Here is a 23,409-nt window from a genome sequence, read left to right as displayed (position 1 = left end):
GACCCTGTCTCAAAACAATTTTAAGCTCTTACTGGGGGGGAAGTTTACATATAGGGACAAAAAAAAAAGAGGGTAGTATGTAATTAACTACCAGATTAGTGCCAAAGAGGCTAGAATAATTTCACAGAGGAGTAGGCTTTTTTGTGACAGGATTGGTGAAACCCTCTGATGCTGATACTGCTGGTTGGTGGTATACACCTTGAGCAAGGGTTTGATTTTGGGGCTTTGAGTGGTAATCAGTATCCATGATATTGTACTTCCTTCAGCAGTTTCCTTTGATTCCCCGCCTGTGGGCTTGGTCTTACCTTTAGAGTTTCCTAGACTTTGGTGCACCTTAGAATTGCCTGGGGAGATTTAAAAATTCTTCATGCCCAGGTCACATGCCACATCAATTATACAACAATGTCCAGGATTAAGAACCAGGCATCAGTATTTTTAAAAGATCTCCAGGGGATTATAGTATATTGCAGTTTCAGAACCATTTCCCTGTTATTAAGCTCTAGTATGATTCAGACAGATACCACTTAAAGAGACTGAACTAAAAGTGAACAGTGTTGATAATTTTTTTGTGACAGGATTGGTGATATCCTCAGAATTCCCACCAGTAATTCAGGAACAAAAAGACCTCCTGGAAGTGATGGATCAGTTAAGACGTTTGCCTTCAGGACTGGACTCTGTATTACAGAAAACTGTACCATGGGGAGTAGCATTTCATCATGCAGGTATTTCATGTTTATAATCTGTTATTAAGAAACGTCCAAAAATTTTCAGGCTGTCTTAAATTTTATATTTGTGTACATTTATTTCTTGTTAAACTTACTTAATATCCTTAGATTTCTTTTTAAGAAATTGTGTGGGCCAGGTGTCATGCCATTGCACTCCAGCCTGGGAGACAGGGTGAGATGCCGTCTCAAACAAACAAAAAAAAGTAATTGTGTGGGCTGGGCATGGTGGCTCATGCCTGTAATCCCAGCACTTTGGGAGGCCAAAGCAAGTTGGTCACCTGAGGTCAGGAGTTCAAGACCAGCCTGGCCAAAATGGTGAAACCCTGTCTCTACTAAAAATAGAAAAATTACCCAGGTGTTGTGACGGGCGCCTGTAATTCCAGCTTCTCACAAGGCTGAGGCAGGAAGAATTGCTTAAACCTGGGAGGTGGAGGTTGCAGTGAGTTGAGATCACGCCACTGCACTCCAGCCTCGGGGACAGAGTGAAATTGTATGATAGATTAAACAAGAGTAAAACGAACATATTTCAGTTTACTTATTTGTATATAGTAGTCTCCCCTTGTCCACTGAAGACCACCAGTGGATATCTGAAACCATGGATAGTACCAACCCTACATATGATGTTTTTTCATAACGTTAAAAATTTTCAATGCATTTGAAATGTGGGTGTGTATGGGGGTATATATATTTATATAACTGGTATATAGTCGTCCTTCTTTGTGGGGAATATGTTCCAATATCCTCAGTGGATGTTTGAAACCACAGATAGTATCAAACCCTCTATATACTACGTTCTTTCCTATATAGTCACATTGTATAGTACAGGTAGTGTATACAGCATGGATACACTGAAAAAGGGATAATTCATGTCCTGGGTGGTACAGCATGCAATTTAAAACTTATGAGTTGCTTATTTCTGGAATTTTCCTCTTTATATATTTGACTTTGGGCAGCTGAAACTGTGGAAGGCAAAAACCACAGATGGGGGAAACTACTATTTGTACACACACATGAAATTTACATTGTATATAACTTATGATGCATACTAAAAAAGTGAACTGTGTACCCACCACTTAATTTTAAAACTAGAACCCTAGCCCTTTTAATTTTTAAATAAAATTGAAAATGAACCAGGTAAGTATATATTCTGCACACTGTTTTTCGTTTACTCGTTTTTATTCATCACATATGTATGTCAGAAGTGTATCTGATCACTGTGATGCATAATCACTGAAGATACATCAATGAATAAGGCATATCCCTACCCACAAGGAGTTCATTGTCTAGAACAGCAGTTGGCAATTTGTAGTCTGCTGGTCAAGTCTAGCATACCATATGTTTTTGTAAATAAAGTTTTATTGGAACACATTCATGCCCATTTGTTCTGTTGCTGCTTTCATGTCACAGTGGCAGGGTCGAATATTTGCAACAGATCTGCTGTTCCATAGGAACAGGAAAAGTTTGTAGACCCCTGGTCTATAAAATAAGATAGAGATATACTAGGGGCAACAGATTATACTCTTTTGTTATTGTTGTTTTAGACTGAGTCTCACTCTATTGCCCAGGCTGGAGTACAGTGGTGTGATCTCAGCTCACTGTAACCTCCACTTCCCAGGTTCAAGTGATTATCCTGCCTTAGTCTCCCGATTTGCTGGGATTACAGGCACCCACCACCGTGCCCAGCTAATTTTTTATATTTTTAGTAGAGAAGGGTTTTCACCATGTTGGCCAGGCTGGCCTTGAACTTCTGACCTCAAGTGATCCACCTGGCTCAGCGTTCCAAAGTGCTGGGATTACAGGCATGAGCCACCACACTTGGCCAGATTATACTCTTTTTTTTTTTTTTTTTTTTTTGAGAAGCAGTTTCGCTTGTTACCCAGGCTGGAGTACAATGGCGCAATCTTGGCCCACCGCAACCTCCGCCTCCTGGGTTCAGGCAATTCTCCTGCCTCAGCCTCCTGAGTAGCTGGGATTACAGGCACGCGCCCCCATGCCCAGCTAATTTTTTGTATTTTTAGTAGAGACGGGGTTTCACCATGTTGACCAGGATGGTCTCGATCTCTTGACCTCGTGATTCACCCACCTCAGCCTCCCAAAGTGCTGGGATTACAGGCATGAGCCACCGCACCCGGCCAGATTACACTCTTAAAGAGGTAGACTGTGATGACACCTTTGTCAACAGTCATAACAATAGTTTCAAAAATCTTCAGAGGCTTGAAGCAGACTCTCAAATCCATTTATGAATAATCAAGTAGAATGTTTTCATTATATATCTGTAAATACATAAAAACCTTTTTTTAGGTCTTGTGAGGAGCGGCATATCATTGAAGGAGCCTTTCATCAAGGTCTCATTTGGGTCTTGGCAGCAACTTCTACTCTTTCTTCCGGGATGAGTTTACCTGCACATCGTGTGATTATTCGAACTCCTATTTTCGGTGGTTGACCTCTAGATATTCTTACTTATAAGCAGATGGTTGGTCGTGCTGGCAGGAAAGGAGTAGATACCATAGATAAGTGAGTTTGAATTTAATTCTGGCAGCATTGCTAAAGGACAGTGTCTGCTTGGAATTTGACTGGTGCCATTGCACTCCAGCCTGGGTAACAAGAGCGAAACTCTATCTCAAAAAAAAAAAAAAGGGTTGGGGAAGAGAGTGAGACTCTTCCTTCCCATTCCTATTTGCCTACCTCTTCCCATCCCCAATTCTCAGTGGACTCACACTCTGGGGAATGGAGTATAAGTTCATTTTACTCAGATATTCTCTCAGGGACAGAGGGTCTTTTAGTTAATGTAGCAGATAAGGAGAAATAAGATCAGATCAGATCTCATTTGCTTTGCTATGTTCTTAGCTTGTGTTTATTATGGGAAGGAACAATTGGAAAGTCAGTGCCCTGGGCTAATTATCAAGTCTTAAATCACAACATTCAAGCAGAACTAAAATAAATTGTAATTAGTTCATTTCTAAGGTCTTGAAGACTTCCAAGCTTTTGACCTTGCATATCATTGTACTTCAGGATGCCATATGACTTGCTCATAACTTCAAGCTAGTGAGGAATGTAGGAATGTAGTGTTTTATAGTGACTGTGGAGATTTAAATACTTGGTCATGCTTTTTGTATTGTGTAGCATCATTGTAAATTCTGTGCACTTTATAAGTGATATTAATATTTCCTGGACAACACACGGTGTTTTATTTAGATAACACTTCAGTCTTCCCATAGACTACATAGAAGCTTCCAGTGTAGGATGATGGTACATTGTGCCAGAATAGCAATTTGCAAGTTCAGCAGTCAGTAATAAATTGTTTGATTCTAAATAATTTCAACTCCCTATTGTGATGTGGATGAGACCTCCCAGTCAGGTGGTTGCAGGAACCTGTATGTATATACTGACGTTCATTTGGACATTTCGTAAACCTTGCCCATTCAGAAAAAGGTTAGTTTGTTTTGTTGAAGAATCAAAGCCTGGAAGACCTTTAAGCAGCCCACAGTGGCTTGTTATCTTGCTGCTAATGCTAGTTGATTCATTTTCTAGGTAACTTATATGTGTGTGTGTGTGTGTGTGTGTGTGTGTGTTGTTAAGCTGGGCTGTTTTGTAACCATTGCAAGAGCCAGGAGTTACAGTCATGTGATATTTTTTAAATTGGATATTGACAAATTATGATTGTATATATTTATGAGGTAAAGAGTGATGCTGTATGTATACAATGCAGAATGATGGAATTAAGTCAGTTAACATATCACCCCTAAATACTTAGCATTGATTCTTCCTAACTGAAACACTGTACTCTTTGACCATCCCTGTCTTCCAGCTCCCTAGTGTCTCTTTCTTCTGCTTGATTAAGCCTCCGCTAAAGCTTTGATTGCCTTTTTCACTTCAGTCATTGTATTCTTCATCTCTAGGATTTCTCGTTTTTGTTTCTATTTTTTTTTTTGTCGAACTTATTTTGTGTATTGTTTTCCAAATTTTAATTTTTTATCCATATATCCTTGTAGTTCATTGGACTTTTTAAAGAGAATAATTATTCTGGATTCTTTCTCATTTCACAGATCTTCATTTCTTTAGGGTTCATTGTTGGAGCTTTGTTAGTTTCTTTCGAAGGTATCTTGGTTTCCTGGTTCTTTGTGATCTGTGTTCCTGTGTTGGTATCTGCACATTTGAGAGGACAGCCACCTCTTTGGCTTGTATAGGTGTTCTTTGGCAGGGATAGAACTTCACTTGTCTAGCCTTTAATTCTGAATAAGCCAACTGGTAGCAGCTTTGAGCAGGCAAAGCTTGCATTTGGATTCTGTAGATAGTTGGGCTGTTGCCTTTGCTCGGAGTTTGGGTGGGACTGCTGCCTGGGCCCTGCTTTCAGGTAAACCCACTAGCTGAGCCCTGCAATCAGGCAGAGCTGCTGGTTGGGCACTGCAGTCACCTTTGGGCTGGGCCCCAGGGTGTATTCCTTGGCCAGGTGGTATCCCTGTGTGAGATCTGCACTTGGACAGTGTTGCAGGCTGGGCCGCGAGGTTAGGTGGAGTTGCTGTTCTGGACCAGTGGAACAGCTGCTATGCTCAGGGGAAATGCATGATTGAGCATGGTGGCTCGTGCCTGTAATCCCAGAGACTTGGGAGGCTGAGATGGGAGGATCGCTTGAGCCCAGGAGTTTGAGGCTTCACTGAGTTATGATCATGCCACCACAGTCCAGTGTGAGTGACAGAGATCCCACCTCTAAAAATAAAATAATAAATGCACATCTGAGGTTTGCCTCCCTGCCTAGGTAGGACCTTAGAGTGGGCTTTGAGACTGAACCGAGGGCTATTCCATCTGTGGCAGAACTAGTCTCTGCAATCTGCAAAAATACACTATGATAGGCATCTTCCACCTGGGACAGGTCCTTGAGGCTGAGCGGAGCACTGTTTAAAATCCCAGGTTTGGGGTAACTTCCCCTGCTTCTTTCTAAAATGCACTGTGATGGCCAGTTCCCTTCCTGGGCAGGGTCTTCATGAGCTTTGATGCTGTTCCTGTAGGCTGGCTACCTAAAGATTCAAACCAGGTGGAATTTCCTACCACTTCTGGAAGTGATCAGCTCGGCTTTGTGGTGGGCTATACTGTTGGCTGGTATCTCTGATTGGGCACCACCGCTGGCAGGTACACAGAGCTACCACCAAGGTCGGCATGCTGGTGGCCGTGAGCTCTGCCTCCTTGCTTTGCTTCTGCCTGGTATGAGACGATCTAGCTGTGCTGTTACCCAGGGTGTTCTCTGTGTGGTGAGACTGGAGCTGGCTTCTTGGGAAGCCTCTTGGAATGCTAGGGAAGCTATGTGTTTGCCTCTATGATTCTCTTTTTCCACTGTGGAAGCTGGGAGTCCTGGGGATTCCTTTCTGTGTGGTACTATGCTGACTTGGGGAGTGCAAGGGGTGATGCAGTCAAAGTGAGATAGTTTCTCTTATATATCTTGAAATTTTTATTTGGTTTTGTAGTCCATGCAGAAGTTTGGGACTTATTCCCAAGTTTTGGGTTGGGTGGGGGGTGGTTGGTTGTTATTTCTTTGTTTTTTTGACATGGAGTTTCGCTCTTGCTGCCCAGGTGGAGCGCATGGCACAATCTCAGCTCACTGCAGCCTCTGCCTCCCGAGTTCAAGTGATTTTCCTGCTTTGGCTCCCAAGTAGCTGGGATTACAGGCATGTGCCACTATACCTGGCTTATTTTGTTTTGTTTGTTTGTTTGTTTGTTTAAGATGGAGTTGTGCTCTTGTTACCCAGTCTGGAGTGCAATGGCGCGATCTTGGCTCACTGCAACCTCCGCCTCCTGGGTTCAAGCAATTCTCCTGCCTCAGCCTCCTTATTTTGTATTTTTAGTAGAGATAGGGTTTCACCATGTTGGTCTGGCTGGTCTTGAACTCCTTATCTCAGGTGATCCACCCGCCTTAAGCCTCTGGCAGTGCTGGGATTACAGGGGGATTAGTGGGGTTTTTTGTTGTTGTTGTTTGGGTTTTTTTTTGAGAAGAGTCTCACTCTGTTGCCCAGGCTGGAGTGCAATGGCATGATCTCGGCTTACTGCAACCTGCTCCTCCCAGGTTCAAGCAATTTTCCTGCCTCAGCCTCCCAAGTAGCTGGGATTACAGGTGCACACTACCATCCCCTGCTAAATTTTGTACTTTTAGTAGAGACAGGGTTTTACCATGTTGGCCAGGCTGGTCTTGAACTCCTGACCTTAGGTGATCTCCCTGCCTTGGTCTCTCAAAGTGCTAGGATTACTGGTGTAAGCCACTGTGCCTGGTGCTTTGTTTTACTTTTTTATTTTTATTTTTATTTTTGAGATGGAGTCTTGCTCTGTCACCTAAAGTTTTAGATGGATTTAATGATTCATTTATTTTTCTTTATAATAAAATATTTTATCTACTTTAAGGAGAACTTTTCTGTTGTCATTAGGTATTCAACAGTGAGTGGTGATGGAAGAGTTAATAAATAATCTCTACATTGGCTGGGTGCGGTGGCTTAAGCCTGTAATCCCAGCACTTTGGGAGGCCGAGGCAGGTAGATCACAAAGTCAAGAGATCCAGACCATCCTGGTCAACAGGGTGAAACCCCATTTCTACTAAAAATACAAAAAATTAGCTGGGCATTGTGGCACGTGCCTGTAATCCCAGCTACTCAGGAGGCTGAGGCAGGAGAATTGCCTGAACCCAGGAGGCGGAGGTTGTGGTGAGCCGAGATCGCGCCATTGTACTCCAGCCTGGGTAACAAGAGTGAAACTCTGTCTCAAAAAAAAAAAAAAATCTCTACATTAAGATTCTAAGAACTTTTTTTTGAGATGGAATCTCACTCTGTTGCCCCCAGGCTGGAGTGCAGTGGCATGATCTTGGCTCACCACAATCTCCACCTCCGAGGTTCAAGCGATTCTCCTGCCTCAGCCTCCTGAGTACTGGGATTACACGTGCACGCCACCACGCCTGGCTAATTTTTGTGTTTTTAGCAGTAACGGGGTTTCACCATGTTGGCCAAACTTGTCTTGAACTCCTTGTGATCTGCCTGCCTCGGTCTCCCAAATGGCTGGGATTACAGACGTGAGCCACCATGCCTGGCCCATTCTAAGAAAATTTTAAAAAATGAGAATGGAATCGCTTTCCGTTTTTTTATATCTAGAGGGCTGCATGTTTTAGTAAAAAGTTACAGAAATTCTCAAATATTTTCTTTCAGATAATGGTGGAGTGGCAAGTACATCACAAGATATACATACTTACGCTGACTGTATATATGCTGTATGTACTTATGCATACTGTATAAGTATGATGGAAGGGAAGCAAGAAATTCAGAGAAATCGAGTCTGTTCAGGTTGGAGCAATTGAAGCCTGTGTCATGTGGCTGCTGGAAAATGAATTCATCCAGATTACAGAAGCCAGTGATGGAACAGAAGGTAAGTGTGACTTCTCAGTTGCCATTTACTCACTTTTTCATCTTTGGTGAGTATATGACTGCTCAGTAAATGGAAATTGTCTTTTCATGTAGTATAACAGGACATTGATTTTTTGAGCAGTGTATCAACTCATTTTTAGTAAATCAGTATTGTATTTAGCAACTTCAGACATTATAGAGCCTGCTCATACATTTTCTTGCATTGGATAAGGTATTGTTTGTAAAATTTATCCGCCGAAAGGGTTAGCTTTGGAATACAGAAAGATAGTATTTTGTTTTATTTTGAATGTTCCTCTCTTTCTTCACCTTAACCCTAAACCAGGAAAGGTGTATCATCCAACACATCTTGGTTCGGCTACTCTTTCTTCTTCACTTTCTCCAGCTGATACTTTAGATATTTTTGCTGACCTGCAAAGAGCAATGAAGGGCTTTGTTTTAGAGAATGATCTTCATATTGTCTACCTGGTAAGTTCTGTTGACTTAACGGTTATGTTTGTGAAAATAGGGAGAAAAAATAGATACAGAATCCTAACATCAAAGATACCCTAACAAAACATCTTATCTGTTTTCTTTGACTAGGTTAGTACTGGTGGGAATAGAGAAGTAAAGAAGAGAATTGTTTTAAAATAACAATCTAAATGTTCCAGTTACCTTTAATTTATTTCCTCCAACTTCCTTTTAAAAAGATTTGAGTTGGTTTAAAATTTATATATATATATATATAAAAGAACAGCAAAGGAGAATGGGATATCAGAAAATTAAAGATAAGATCATGATATAAAACTTAAGCAAAGGTTGGGACACAAACATGCATGCCATTAATTCAAGTCCAATGCTGGTGTCCTCTTTGATTCTGGGTTTTCTAGCAACTAAAAGAAAAAGGGAAGCTTGATTAGTCTTAATATTCGTAAGATTAAAAAAAAAAAAAAACAAGTTTAGGAAAAACATTGCATTTCCCTGCGTAAGAGAAATTTAGTCCTATAAGGATACTTTGCAACTTAACGTTGGTAAAAATCTCTATAATAAATGCAATAAGTAATTTTAAAAGTTTGTTTACATTAGCCTAGAATGCTCTATGCATACTATTTTGTATAAGAGATTTTGATAAAAATTGGATAGTGTTTGAGGTCATATTCTTTGGCAAGAACCTGATCAGAAATCATTAATTTTGTCAATTAAGAGCAGATGCATGCATTTTGATAAGCAAGGGATAGAGGGAGGTGAGTACAATTGAAATTCTCATTAGAATGAAGGGGGCTTATCAGGAAATGTGTTTCAGTAAAAAAAAACAGTAGTAAGCATAGGGGAAATGTCTAGACAGTGTCAATTTTCTTTTCTTACAAACACGTATAATACGTGGGTGATAATAGGCTCAAAGGTCTGTGCCCAAGAATGCGGCTGGGAGGAATGTCAAAGCAGGTCTCACCAGTCATCTATCATGGCCTTAAAAATAAGTCTCATTTATTATACAGCGGCTGATTGTGGGCTCTAGGGTCAGACTGCCTTAGTTCAGCTTTCAGCCTCATCTCTTAGTAATTGTACAACCTCGATTAAGTACTTAACCTCTCTTAAGATTCCATTTTCTCATTTGTAAAATGGAGATAACAATACTCACCTCAGGGCTGATAATCAACATTATCTATTATAGTAAATTCTCCCATAAACATTATGTAAGTCATTTGCCAAATTCCCTAACTATTCCTGTCCCCTCTCTAAAACATGTAGACTCTTAGCACTGTTCGTATGCTGAATGCTTGTGGTTAGTGGTCTTGTTTACTTCTCTCACCATTCAAGTTGGATGCCCTTCAAGAGTTAGTTGTGTTCTCAAACTTGTTCATGCCAGTTTGCTTCTGAGAAAATTAGGCTGAGGCAGAAGGATCACCTGAGGCCAGGAGTTTGAGAACAGCCTGGGCAACAAAATAAGAATCTGTCTCTACGCCAAAAAATTAAAAATTCGTTGTGTGTGGTGGTGCATGTCAGTAGTCCCAGCTACTCAGAGAGGCATAGGCAAGAGAATCACATCAGCCCAAGAGTTCTGGGTTATAGTGAGCTATGATCACACCACCATACTTCAGCCATGGTGACAGCAAGAGACCCCCTGTCTTAAAAACAAACAAAAATGGCCGGGCGCGGTGGCTCAAGCCTGTAATCCCAGCACTTTGGGAGGCCGAGGCGGGTGGATCATGAGGTCGACAGATCAAGACCATCCTGGTCAACATGGTGAAACCCCGTCTCTACTAAAAGTGCAAAAAATTAGCTGGGCATGGTGGCACGTGCCTGTAATCCCAGCTACTCAGGAGGCTGAGGCAGGAGAATTGCCTGAGCCCAGGAGGCGGAGGTTGCGGTGAGCCGAGATCGCGCCATTGCACTCCAGCCTGGGTAACAAGGGCGAAACTCCGTCTCAAAAAAGACAAAAATGAGTGAGATAACCGAAAGCTTTGAGAAAAAGTTACAAGAATCTAGACAGGGAAGAAAACAAAAGCATACTGCTCAAAATTTATTTTGTGATTTTTTTTTTTTTTGAGTAGAGTCTCATTCTGTCACCCATGCTGGAGTGCAAGTAGCAAAATCTTGTCTCATTGCAACCTCTGCCTCCCAGGTTCAAGTGATTCTTGTGCCTCAGCCTCCCAAGTAGGTAGGACTATAGGTGCATGCCACCACACCTAGCTAATTTTTATATTTTTAGTAGAGATGGGGTTTTACCATGTTGGCCAGGCTGGTCTCAAAGTCCTGACTTTAAGTGATCCACCTGCCTTGGCCTCCCAAAGTGCTGGGATTACAGGTGTGAGCCATCACACCCAGCCAATGATTATCTTTACTTTCTAACTTCACATTACAAAACAAACTGGATTTCTTAGACAATGTATTGTGGTTATGGTTTAACTAAGAAAACCATGGTAAATTCCAGTCAACAGACTCAATGCTCAAAAGGCCTTGACCCCTAGCTCATTGGCAATTAAAATACACTTAGGTTTTAGGTTAGACAAAACATTCTGTGTTTTGCATGTATTATCTTATATTTTGAATATATAAAGCATTTCTGTGATTCAAAAGTCAGAACTATATCAACAGGAATAGTCAGAGAAGTCTGACTCCTATATCCATCCCTTGCATGTCTTTCCACCCACCTTTCATAGATGACTGTTTTCATTCATTTTTTAATGTGTCTCTTCTTCTCCTCCTCTTCTTTTTTTGAGACAGAGTCTTGCTCTGTAGCCTGGGCTGAAGTGCAGTGACATGATCTCAGCTCACTGCAACCGCTGCCTCCCTGGTCCCAGTTCAAGCAATTCTCCTACTTCAGCCTCCCAAAGTAGCTGGGATCACAGAAAAAAATTGTATAAGTTTGTACATAGATGCTCTCTTATGTCATGCACTAATAATTTTTGCCAAGATTACATATGGACAGAGGTAAGACCCATTTATAACACTATGAAATATGGTTTTGCAAAGTGTAATTGTTTTTAAAAGGCATGGTGGGGATGGGAGAGGATGTATAGCAAATCTATCAAATACAACTTCCCAAAACTCATACATTTCACTAGAATTTATTAACCCAGTAGCCATTCAAAATCTCCATCAAATTGAGGAAATGTGTTACTTTTTATTGAAAGACTTTAAAGACAACTTTTGATGTTGTTAAAGTCCACTTTCAATGAAGTACAAGTAAAAATAATTTGGTAATAATGCAGCATAAGAAATCAAGGTGGATAAGATGTACCCACAAACTCAACATTCAGACCTTACTTCCTCACTTCTTTTCAGCTCCAGCTTTGTCTTCAGCCAGAAAGAAAAATGAAGCTACTATGGGCTTATTCCATCTCCTAAGAGTTACGATAAACATTCATTAACTCAAAACCTCCAACAGTTCTCTGGAGAGTGTTGTCTCCTGCACCTCTGGCTTTCATCAGCATAGTTAATTCCTCTTCAGGCACTTTTCTCATATTTATCTAGACTCTGGCTTTAAACAACTGACTTTATTCTTCTAAATCCTGTCTAATTTAATCTCAGGAAAATTTCCCTCGCACCATAATTTTTCTTCTAATTTTGATTCCATATAAAAATTGAAAAAACAGCAAACAAGCTCAAGGCTAAAAAACTTGATTATAAATATACATTTACCTTATTATCTTTGAATTACAAAATACTGATTTGACTTCCTTTCTTCTTCCTTCCCTTCCTTCCTCACTCCCTCTCTTCCTCTGTTCCCTACTTCCTTTTCCTCTCCTCCCTTCCTTTCTTCTGTCTTTCCTTTCATTCATTCACTGCAAAAGTCAGCCATACTCACAAAGGCTGGTGATGGCAGCTCCATACAAAGACTGCAGTGGAGTAAGGGGAGGAGACAGCCCTGGAGTGAAGTGGCAGGGTCAACTCTTCAATGGTCAGTGATGGTATGTGATGTTGGCATTGGAGCAGGGCAGCCCAGTGGGGTCAGGAGGTTGGCTACATACAGGGCATTGAGCAATTAATAAGCATATTGAGACTATGGGAGCCAGGTTTCTCACTGATGGAGAACAAAGAAAGGAAAAATTAAAAGGGAAAGCTAGAATAAACCCTGTAGTATTATATTAGAATTGAAACTATCAGTGTAAATTTTTACATAAATGCGAAGTGTGTATATATAACGTATACAAATATATATGGGTATCATTATATAATTTACATACATATGTGATATAAAGGTGTGTGTGTGTGCCTGTGTAATATATATATATTTCTTAAATCTGCTCACCTAGAGGACAGAGAGCAAGCCTCTTACCCCCTGGAGCAATGAGCAGAGCTACTACCTGGGTATTTATTTCTAATTACTGTTCTCTACTAAAAGGACCTGGAGGTCTCTGAAAAAATGTCTAGTTTCGGACCCCTTCCTTACACAAAAATTAACTCCAGATGGATTAAAGATTTAAACATAAGACCTAACACCATAAAAACCCTAGAAGAAAACCTAGGCAAAATCTTTCAGGACATAGGCACAGGCAGGGACTTCATGAGTAAAACGCCAAGGGCAATGACAACAAAAGCCAAAATAGACAAATGTGACCTAATTAAACTTAAAAGCTTCTGCACAGCAAAAGAAAGAATCACTAGAGTAAACCTGCAACCAACAGAATGGGAAAAAATGTTCGAAATCTACCCATCAGACAAAGGGCTAATATCCAGAATCTACAAAGAACTAAAGCAGATTTATAAGAAACAAACCCATTCAAAAGTACGCAAAGGATATGAACAGACACTTTTCAAAAGAAGAAAAATATGTGGCTAATAAACATGAAAAAATGCTCATGGGTCATTACAGAAATGCAAATCAAAACCACATTGAGATACCATCTCAAGTCAGTTAGAATGGCAATAATTAAAATATCTGGAGACAACAGATGCTGGAGAGGATGTGAAGAAAAAGGAACACTTTTACACTGATGGTGGGAGTGGAAAGTAGTTCAACCATTGTGGAAGACAGACAGTGTGGTAATTCCTCAAGGATCTAGAAATAGAAATTCCATTTGACCCATAAATCCGATTACTGGGTATATACCCAAAGGATTATAAATCGTTCTATCATAAACGCACATGCAGACATATGTTCACTGCGGCACTGTTTACGATAGCAAAGACCGGGAGCCAACCCAAATGCCCATTGATGATAGACTGGACAAAAACCATCATTCTCGGCAAATTGACACAACAACAGAAAACCAAACATGGCATGTTTTCACTCATAGTCGGGTGATGAACAATGAGAACACGTAGGTACAGGGAAGGGAACAACACTCACAGGGCTAGGTGGAGGGGAGGAGAGGGGCGAACAGCGGGGGTGGGGGTCGAGGATGGGGAGAGATAACATGGGGAGAAATACCTGATGTAGGTGGCAGCGGCGGTGGCGGGGAGTGGGGGTGACAGAGAGGGATGGATGGAGACAGTAAACCACCCTGGCATGTATGTACCTATGCAACAATACTGCAGGATGCAGGATGTGCACATGTACCCCAGAGCCCAAATACAATTAAAAAAAATAAGAAATGACTAGTTTCAAGGCTAGAACATTTTTGTGTCAGAAAATAAAGTATTCAAAGAATAATAAGGACGTGTCAAAAGGACACAGCAGCTAGCTTAAAGCCTACACAGGAAAATCAGGTATAATTTGAGCATCAAGACCAGGTGGCTTGATGGCTCATTCTGGTGGCTCATTCCTATAATCCCAGCACTTTGGGAGGCCAAGGTGGGAGGATTGCTTGAGGCCAGGAGTTCCAGACCAGCCTGGGCAACATAGTTAAGACCCTGTCTCTACAAAAAAATGATAAGAAAAAGGAAAAAGCATTAAAAGTCATAACAGTAACTTAATAAGTACCCACTAGTCTACATTGATATAAATAAGAGGGGAAAGCAAAAACTCTTACAATAGAATGTCAACAAATAATGTAGATGGAATGTTAAAATTACGATTTGGCAACTATTATCATAATGACATGGGCAACAAATACCAGTGAGTGCTGACACTAGTGAGATAAAGTAGGAGAGAGGAAGAGGATATTTTCATAGTCTCAAAGTATCTTCACAAAAAAAATTTGCTAATCATAAAGAAAAATATAACTAGAGAAACATGGCAGACACCATCTTAAGTGATCAAAGTTCCCACCACCAGCAAGGGAACAAATCAACATCATGTGCCACCTGACAGGATGCAGTGAGAACCCAGCATCACCTCTGCAATATTCCTGCCAAAAACACACAATCAAGGTCTAATCATGAGGCAATAAGCAAAACCAAATTGAGTGACGTTCTATAAAATATCTACCCTCTATTACAAATTTTCAGTGTTGTAAAAGTTAAGGAAAGATGTATATTCCAGATTTAAGTAGACTAGACAATCATGACAACTAGGTGCAACTCTTTAATCTTGGATTGGACCCTTTTGCTATAAATGGCATAAGTGGAGCAGTTAACAAAACTTGAGTGGTGATTTCTGACTTGATTGGGATTCTTCGTACTGTTCTTCAAACTTTTACCTGGGTTTGAATTATTTCAAAATAAAATTATAAAATACTTCCAATCTTGTTGCATTACGTGTACTTCGATGGCATTGTCGTCTACCTTTCATAGCAAATGGACAACCAATTTATGACTTAAAGAATGGTATTGTGAGCTGGTTTGGAAATCCAACAATTATTTAAACATTTTTTAAAATGTTTTTTAATTGCACAAATGATACATAAATGCATAGTGCAATAGTCATATGATAAATTTAGACAACATTAAGTATTTCCCTTGGCTACCTCCCACTCATCTAAATTAACGAGTTATTAGTTTGTTGTGTTTCCTCCTAAATATTTTTCTATGCTGCAACGTGCTTATTCATGTCTCCACTATGTCTCAGATTGTTCTATGTTGGTACCTATAATTCACTCGTTTTCAGTCACTTATATTATTCCATGGTGTCAGCCATAACTTGTTACCACTCTTTTACTAGTATTTAGATATTTTTCAGTCTCTTATTTTTACAAACAAGACTCCAGTGAACATTTGCACATGTATTTTGCATATGTGCAAGTGTTTCTCTAGGTAAGATGTTAAGTGGAATGTCTGAATTAAAGGGCATGCTCGTTTAAGCAATTTAAATAGATGTTGACTATTCTTCTGCCAGTGCATTTAAAAAAACAACTATTCTTCTACCAGGTGAGTTTTAAGATATTATCTGTCTAAAAATATATAAAATCCTGATGAGACTTTGATGAAATTACAGTAAGTTACAGATTTTAAAAAATGAAGTTTTTTGTTGGCATCACTTCCTCTGGGACATCTTTATCCTTTTGCCACAACCATTTTCCTCATTTGTGTTAACTGAGCCTTCACTCTTTCTGAAGTCACATATCTACAGTATCTCAAACAGCAGCAGGGTCAGCATGCCTAGGCAGCTATTTCTTCCGTAATTCCATTTATGTTCAATTTGACTTTCACTTCCAGTGTTACATTTTTTTAGTCCTCTGCTACACTTTCATCTTTATTAGCCAATTTCCACTTTTGATTATCCATTTTTATAGAATGTGTATTTACCATTGGGAGACAAGCAATCAACACAACTACACTTTGCCATCTGTAAGTAAAGTGAATAACAGATGTGAAGTGACCAGTCATAGACAGCGTTTGAAAGAAGTGATGTAACTGGTCCCATCAGGATGCATGTATGAATTTCCTATTACTGCTATAACCAATTCCACAAACTTACTAGCTCAAAACAATGCAAATTATTGTCTTGCAGTTCTAAAGGGCAGAAGTCCAAAATGGTCTTAACTGGGCTAGAGTCAAGGTGTTGGCAGGGATACATCCCTTCAGAAGGTTCTAGGAGATAATCCATTTCCTTACCTTTTCCAATTTTTAGAGGGTTCCTGCATTCCTTGGCCCCTTCCAACTTTAAAGCCAGCAGTGTAGCATCTTCAAATAGTTCTGTTTCTTTGTCACATCTTCTCTGACTGACCATCTGCTTCCCTCTTATATAGACCCTGGTGATTAAAATGGAACCATTCAGATAATCCAGGATAATCCACCACCTCAAGATCTCTGACTTAATCACACCAACAAGGTCCCTTTTGCCATGTAATATAACAGTTCATAGGTTTTAGGAATTAAGATGTGAACTTTGGGGTTGGGGGCGTTATTCTGCCTAACACAATATGCATTTCTTATTTACACAGTGGTTGTGATTTGAAGAACTATTCGTGAAGTTTGAATCTCATGCAATTACTTGTAGTTAATATCCACCGGTAACTAAAACTTGAATTGTGTTGCGGGGGGTGGGGGGGTGGGGCTCGTGTTATTAAGTAAACCATAGTAACTGGGATTTGTGCTTATCTGAATCATGCAAAGTGGGGAGGGCCTGTTTCAGGTCCAGTTGACAGGTCAAACAGAATGAGAAATTGCATGTGACTACACACACTGGCCCACGGCTGCAGAGAATGAGGCAGAAGTGACTTTCGTTTGCCCTCATGTTTGAAGAACACTCACAGGTAAACATATTGAGCTTTCTCTTGTGCCAGATCTTTCAAGTCTACCAGAACACTGACAGCACTTCAGATTTTAAGAAACATTGTAGGTAAATATGGAAAAAACTCGAGAAAGAATGGTATCTTCCTTCTTACTGCTGCCATCTCTGCCTTCCTCAATGCCCCCAAAAATTATGTCTAAGTCTCTTACACATTAATACCCAACTACTGATAATGCATTAAACTTTATAAAGCAAATATCTTTTTTTCTTTATTCTGATTAATAAACATAAAAGGGCTGTTCTGGTAACCAGGGATATAATCAGTGCTTCCTATGTGCTCAGATGTTGCTGAACAAGCTATGGGGTAAGTAAATAAGAAACACGAGTTTCTGACACTTAGCCCAACTACCATGTTTAACTAAACAACTGTTGATATAAAGTTTCCCATGAATTCATTTTATTTAAACAGCAAGATCAGCTCCATACCTCTGATTGAGATTACAAAGTATAATCTTTTCAGCATAGGTTTTCTCACCATGCCACAAATAGAGGCACTAAGGTACTGATAAGGGGGTATTTTCCATCTCTGGCAGTATTATATTTACCTGCAATAAAAACATCTGATCTTATAGAACAGGATAACTCTTGAAGAGGTTTAGTTTATTTTATAAGTATTCCAAATACATTCATTGTATGAATTAGGGAAGGAAAAGCAGTAAGATACATTTCATGAATATTCACTCCTAGACTCCAGCCATACCAAGTCTTACCGCTTTATAGAGTAAATAATTTATTAGCCAATACTATTGTAAAATACGATTTCAGTACTCTAAAAGTGATATTAGAGGGGAAAGAAGTCACACACAATGCCTACCACCACCAGGGTGAAACCAAATCTTTATCCACCTATGGCTCCTGTCAGGGTCAGCAGAGGCAGCAGCTTCATTTTCTTCATGGTTTACCCAGACAGATGTGGAGCCAAAGTGCCAAGTGCATATTTCAAACATCTGTTCTGAATATGTTTAAAGCCACGGTAAATTACAAAAGGCAAATTCATAGATGCTCTTTGAAAGTGAGTGTAACTATTATACTTGGTATTTCACTTCCCCTAACCCCCGTAAGTTTTTGATGCTACAAAGACCCTGATACATAGTTTGAAACTCTCACTATAAAATTACTATGGTAAGTCTATGAAGACTTGAAAGTTTGTTTTCCTGAAGTAGGTGAAAGTGTCATCTCTGTTCTTTCCAGGTGAGTATATCTGCATAGGCTTCCTTGGGAGGACTTCATCAACAGCACAGTTATATATCAAAGTCCTTCAGCTCTCCCCAGCTGGCACCTATTTTCACTTTCACTTTCAACTTTACAGACAGTTTTACAGCACTTTCCATTTCATTCTTGACAATCTGAGCTACCTAAAGAAAACCAAAAAAAATATGGTTAACAAACTCTCTGTCCAGTCAAAGCATGTTTCCCAAGCCACCCACTGAGAACGTTATAAACCAGACTGGAGCTCTTCATCCAGTGGTACTTAAAATGCTAGGCCAGAAAATTTTTAAAAAAACAGACATCTTGGCCGGGCACGGTGGCTCAAGCCTGTAATCCCAGCACTTTGGGAGGCCGAGGCGGGTGGATCACGAGGTCGAGAGATCGAGACCATCCTGGTCAACATGGTGAAACCCCGTCTCTACTAAAAGTGCAAAAAATTAGCTGGGCATGGTGGCACGTGCCTGTAATCCCAGCTACTCAGGAGGCTGAGGCAAGAGAATTGCCTGAGCCCAGGAGGCGGAGGTTGCGGTGAGCCGAGATCGCGCCATTGCACTCCAGCCTGGGTAACAAGGGCGAAACTCTGTCTCAAAAAAAAAAAAAAAAAAAAAAAAACAGACATCTCAAACTCTTCCTCATTGATGAGCAGGAGTCTCTGACACTTTTTGCTAGAATACTTGGGGCTTGGAAACCCTCAGGGAAAGATTGCACATTTTGTTCAATTTCTCTAAGACAAAAACATCTCTGCATTGGCAATTTCTTAACTTATTAAGAATTATTACAAAATGGAACACTCTTAGCTCCTTTCTACCCATAAGGACTCAATATTTACACAGCCATGCTGGGGCCAGGGTAGAGTTCCCAAATCCTCATGCATAGGGAAAAAAGCTGTCAGCCTGACAATAGAGTGTCTTGGCTTCCTATGGAATGGACACGAGCATTGCAAAAATACCTGAACAACATCTTCCTCTGCCACTTCATATAAGAGTTCATCGTGGAGTTGAAGGATGAAGAAGCCTCCTCTGACTGGGCAGAACATCCCTTGCAGTTTTCTCTTTGGTAACAATCCTACTTCATGAAACAGTAGCAAAACTGATCAGCATGTTGCTGTGTCATAGAATATTTTTAGAGATTCTGAGTAACTCTGGGGAATTTTAATCAAGAGATCAAAACACACAAGACTAAGAACCATCAGGAACATAACTACTTCCTGGTTGTTACCTACCCTAACTATCTGGCATAAACTCGTCAACTTCCTCCCAGAAAGAGGAAGTCTCACAAAGAAGTCAGTAAATGGGGTGTAAAGAACTCTGCTCCAAACTCTAGTCCAACTTATTTCTCATGAATAACATTTTCTCATTCCATGGAGTCCCCCTACCACCATCTGAGTGTAATAGCACCAGGGAGGTATGGGGCCTGATTCCTGCCCCAGGAAAGCAAACTAGTATTGTTAGGCAGTGCTTCTTAAGGGGGACACTCCCTCATGTCTTTGTATGGCCAGAAGTGTCACCGTGATAGAACTGGTGCTTCCTCAGTTGGACCGTACACTCTAAACAAGTAATTCTAAACCTGGGCTCCTGATGTGGAATTCAGAGAGTATGTAAATCCCTTGCAGTTATATGTAAGTGTCTATGTAAGTTTTTCTATGGAGATAATCCATACCTTCCAGTAGCCATAACTCCAAAATATATATTAGACTTAGTCACTATTTCCTCATTAGCTGGACCTAGTGGTACAGATTATGCCCTTCTTAACACAAAGATAAAGCTCAACATAAGCACCTTTACTGGAACTGCTTTTACCTGGATCTGCTTAAACCTCACAGCAGTTATCTTCCTTTCTGCTGTCCAAATTCCCTATTTATCTTTCAGGCCCAGCATGAGTACCGTCTCCCTCAGTGTATCTGGTGCTTCCCTCTGAGAGAGTTCTTCAACTGTCACTATATGCAGTGCCAGTTTGCTCAGAGGCAGCTCTGACACAGTAGGCAAACACAAACACCCGAGGCTGGAGCAAGCTGCTTCCACACCAGGACTGCAAAGGCTGTACCTCTGTTCACCAGTTTGGCTGAAGTCTGATCTGCCCCATGAAGTCACACTTAGCTCATACTATTGACTGTCTGGATGCTCTAACCTTTCTGCTTTCTGATGACCATGACTTTGCGCTCTTGATTTCCCTTGGCTACCCAGCTTCTGACCCAGAATGCCATGATGCTCTTGTTCCCCATGTGTACTGCTTCCTCATGCTCACCTTCCTTTCATCCCGCTGACCTAGCACTACTTTAAGCTGCCATGACACCATGAGGTCTTCCTCAGTGACAGAGCCATATCACCTTCCACTGACTCTTAAAGTCATTATTGTCTGTATCCTTATTTTGAGATTTATCACTCTGCTGTGTGGAATTAATACAAATATTTCAGTCAGGTATCATACCTTACTCTCCTTTCTTAAATAGACTTTAAATTTAAACATAGATTGATAACTTTTATTTCTAAATCCCCAAAACATACAGCACAGTATTACTCCACAAATAAGTTTATATATTCTCTCTATAAATAGAAATGTGTATGTGTGTGTGTATACACACAGTCCCACACTGAAAATGAATGAGGGGCCTCAGATATTTTGAGGGGGACTGATGACGAAATTAATCATTCTCATTTAATGAGAAAATAAACTTTTGTATCTATGTATTTTTGCACATAAGTGAACATGCTATAACTGGCTGTATTGTTCTCTATAACCTGTATGTATGTCTCTTCTAGAAATAGCAAATCTCATTCTCAATAACTGACCATGACCTTTCTGCCCCATCTCCAAGCTTTTTCTTTCTCTATATGCACCAAATCTTCTTTTTTTTTTTTTTTAAGATGGGGTTTCACCATGATGGCCAGGCTGGTCTTGAACTCCTGACTTCAGGTGATCCACCCACCTCAGTCTCCCAAAGTGCTAGGATTACAGGTGAGAGCCACTGCACCTGGCCTATGCACCAAATCTTAATTTCTTCCCTGGAAAATTTAAAACATGCCTGCTGGCTGGGTGTGGCTCATGTCTAATTCCAACACTTTGGGAGGCCAAGGCAAGCGGATCACTTGAGGTCAGGAGTTCTACAACAGCTTGGACAACATGGCAAAACCCCCTCTCTACTAAAAATATATTTTAAGAAATTTGCTAGATGTGGTGGCGCACTCCTGTAATCCCAGCTACTCAGAAAGCTGAGGCAGGAAAATCCCTTGAACTTGGGAGGCAGAGGTTGCAGTGAGCTGAGATCATGCCACTGCGCTCCAGCCTGGGTGACAGAGTGAGAATCTGTCTGAAAAAACAAAATAATAAAACACGTCTGCTGTCATGGTTTGACAATCTAAGTGACAGTGAAATGGTATTTAAAGCAGAAATATGGACATGTGACAGAAGAGAAAAACAAAATTTCACTGTTCTTGTTAGTGCAAGAAATAATTTATCCAAGCAATAAACCGAGACCTCAGGTAAATATTATGAAATTAAGAACAAGCAAACAACATCATCAAAGGAACATATGTGATAAAGAGATCAAGAGTACATTCTAAGACCAGAGAACACTGAAGGTCATAAATAGGAAAATGAACGTTTGTAACATACGGTCTGGAGACCAGAGAGGATCCCAAAATCTGCAGTCAAAATTACTTTCATAACAACACTATGAGGTTATTTGTCTTTTTCAGTCTCATTTTCTTATAAGAATGCAGCAAGGTGGCCAACTGTCCTGGTACAGAAATGATTCCCACATCCTGGGAAACCCATGACTCTCCTAGAATTGAGACATGTATCACCCCAGACTATACAAAGAGTTTCCCAAAGAAGGTTACAAGACATGGGCTATTACAACAGATTGAATACAGAAGTAGATACAAAAAGCCATCTGTGTTTTCTTAAGCCAAACATTAAACGGATTTACACATATGTAAAATAAAGCCACTTACCAAGAATTTTCTTTAGTTTTGAAAAGATGTATTTTCATAAAAATATGTGACACATCAAAATATGAGTTATTACTTTAAATGCTACTATATGTTTTAAAATTGCCTGTTTTAATTTATAATATGGTAAATATAGTAGACATAACCCACAAAAACAAAAGCTCTTTGAGATCTTCAATAATTTCTAATAGTATAACGTGAGACCAAAACATTTGAGAACTGTTGAGAAATAAAATAAAAAATACTTCTCATTTACATTTCCGATACAATTATTCTCACCATGTTACAGCACAGGCCTCATCTATGAACAAACCTGTTTGGTCACTTTGGAGCATACCCTCTCGATGACCATGGGATTTGAAGGTTGAGTGGAAGGTCTCTAATTGCTTCTGAATGTTAACTGTGGCTATTTTGACAATATCAGCTGCTGATCCTTGGACTGTTGTGTTGATAGCTTGACGCTCAGCCTATTAAAAACAATTAACAGGTGCTCCACCAGATATGCCAACATGGTTTCATACCTTCCACAGATCAGTGCTCACATCTGCAACAAGACTGGAAAGCTGGACTAAGATATGAACCTAGGACATCAACTATTAAGCTGCATCCTAAGAATAACAACTATAATGATCCAGGGCTCTAGATTCTGTGGTTTCCACATTAGGGCAGACAAAAATATAAGATCAGATTGCTTCAGTTTAGAAATCTTCACTACTCAGTTAGGATCCAAAAACTACACTGCACTTAGAATGTATTTAGTTCATCAGTGCTCTAGCTGTTCTAGACATCATTCTAAAAGATCTACTCCACGAAATAATCTTAATCCTAAATAAATAGAGTATCATTCTTTGGGATGTGGGTTGGAATGTCCTAAGCACACCCTCTATACCAATGGCCCCTTGGTCTTATGTAGAGTTTGGTCCCTGCAGGTTTGGAGCCCTCTGATGTGATTCAGAGCTTTTCATGGGTTGCTGAGGCAAATCCTTAACTGCTAGTGAAAATGTACATCCTAGATCCCTGGGTATCCAGTTACAACTTCCTTGAAATGACTGCTGTCAAATGCTTTTTAGCAGAGAACCATGCCTACTAAAATTAAT

At 40.1% G+C, this 23,409-nt stretch overlaps 2 protein-coding genes across 8 annotated transcripts in view; one reads left to right on the top strand and one right to left on the bottom strand.

Annotated features, from left to right (window-relative positions):
* The window catches only part of LOC141585356 (DNA polymerase theta-like), a 29,548-nt gene extending 21,496 nt beyond the window's left edge, over positions 1–8,052 (top strand). The window contains 2 exon segments of the mRNA XM_074404286.1: positions 576–722; positions 7,904–8,052. Of these exon segments, the coding sequence (XP_074260387.1) occupies positions 576–722; positions 7,904–8,052 (296 nt within the window).
* Positions 8,053–17,529: 9,477 nt separating this feature from the next.
* Positions 17,530–23,409, bottom strand: part of POLQ (DNA polymerase theta) — a 103,626-nt gene continuing 97,746 nt past the window's right edge. For 4 of the 7 annotated variants that reach the window (XM_074404282.1, XM_074404281.1, XM_074404283.1 and 1 more), the window contains 3 exons: positions 22,626–22,779; positions 19,312–19,430; positions 18,395–18,508 (listed from right to left, as the gene is read on the bottom strand). In XM_074404282.1, the coding sequence (XP_074260383.1) occupies positions 18,395–18,508; positions 19,312–19,430; positions 22,626–22,779 (387 nt within the window). Of the gene's footprint in view, positions 18,509–19,311; positions 19,431–22,625; positions 22,780–23,409 lie in introns of all 7 variants that reach the window. The other 3 variants (XM_074404279.1, XM_074404285.1, XM_074404280.1) reach the window with 3 other exon arrangements.

This window comes from Saimiri boliviensis, chromosome 8, assembly GCF_048565385.1.
Source record: "Saimiri boliviensis isolate mSaiBol1 chromosome 8, mSaiBol1.pri, whole genome shotgun sequence".
Taxonomy (NCBI): domain Eukaryota; kingdom Metazoa; phylum Chordata; class Mammalia; order Primates; family Cebidae; genus Saimiri; species Saimiri boliviensis.
Note: the sequence above shows the minus strand (reverse complement) of the source record. Positions and strands in the feature narration are given on the sequence as shown.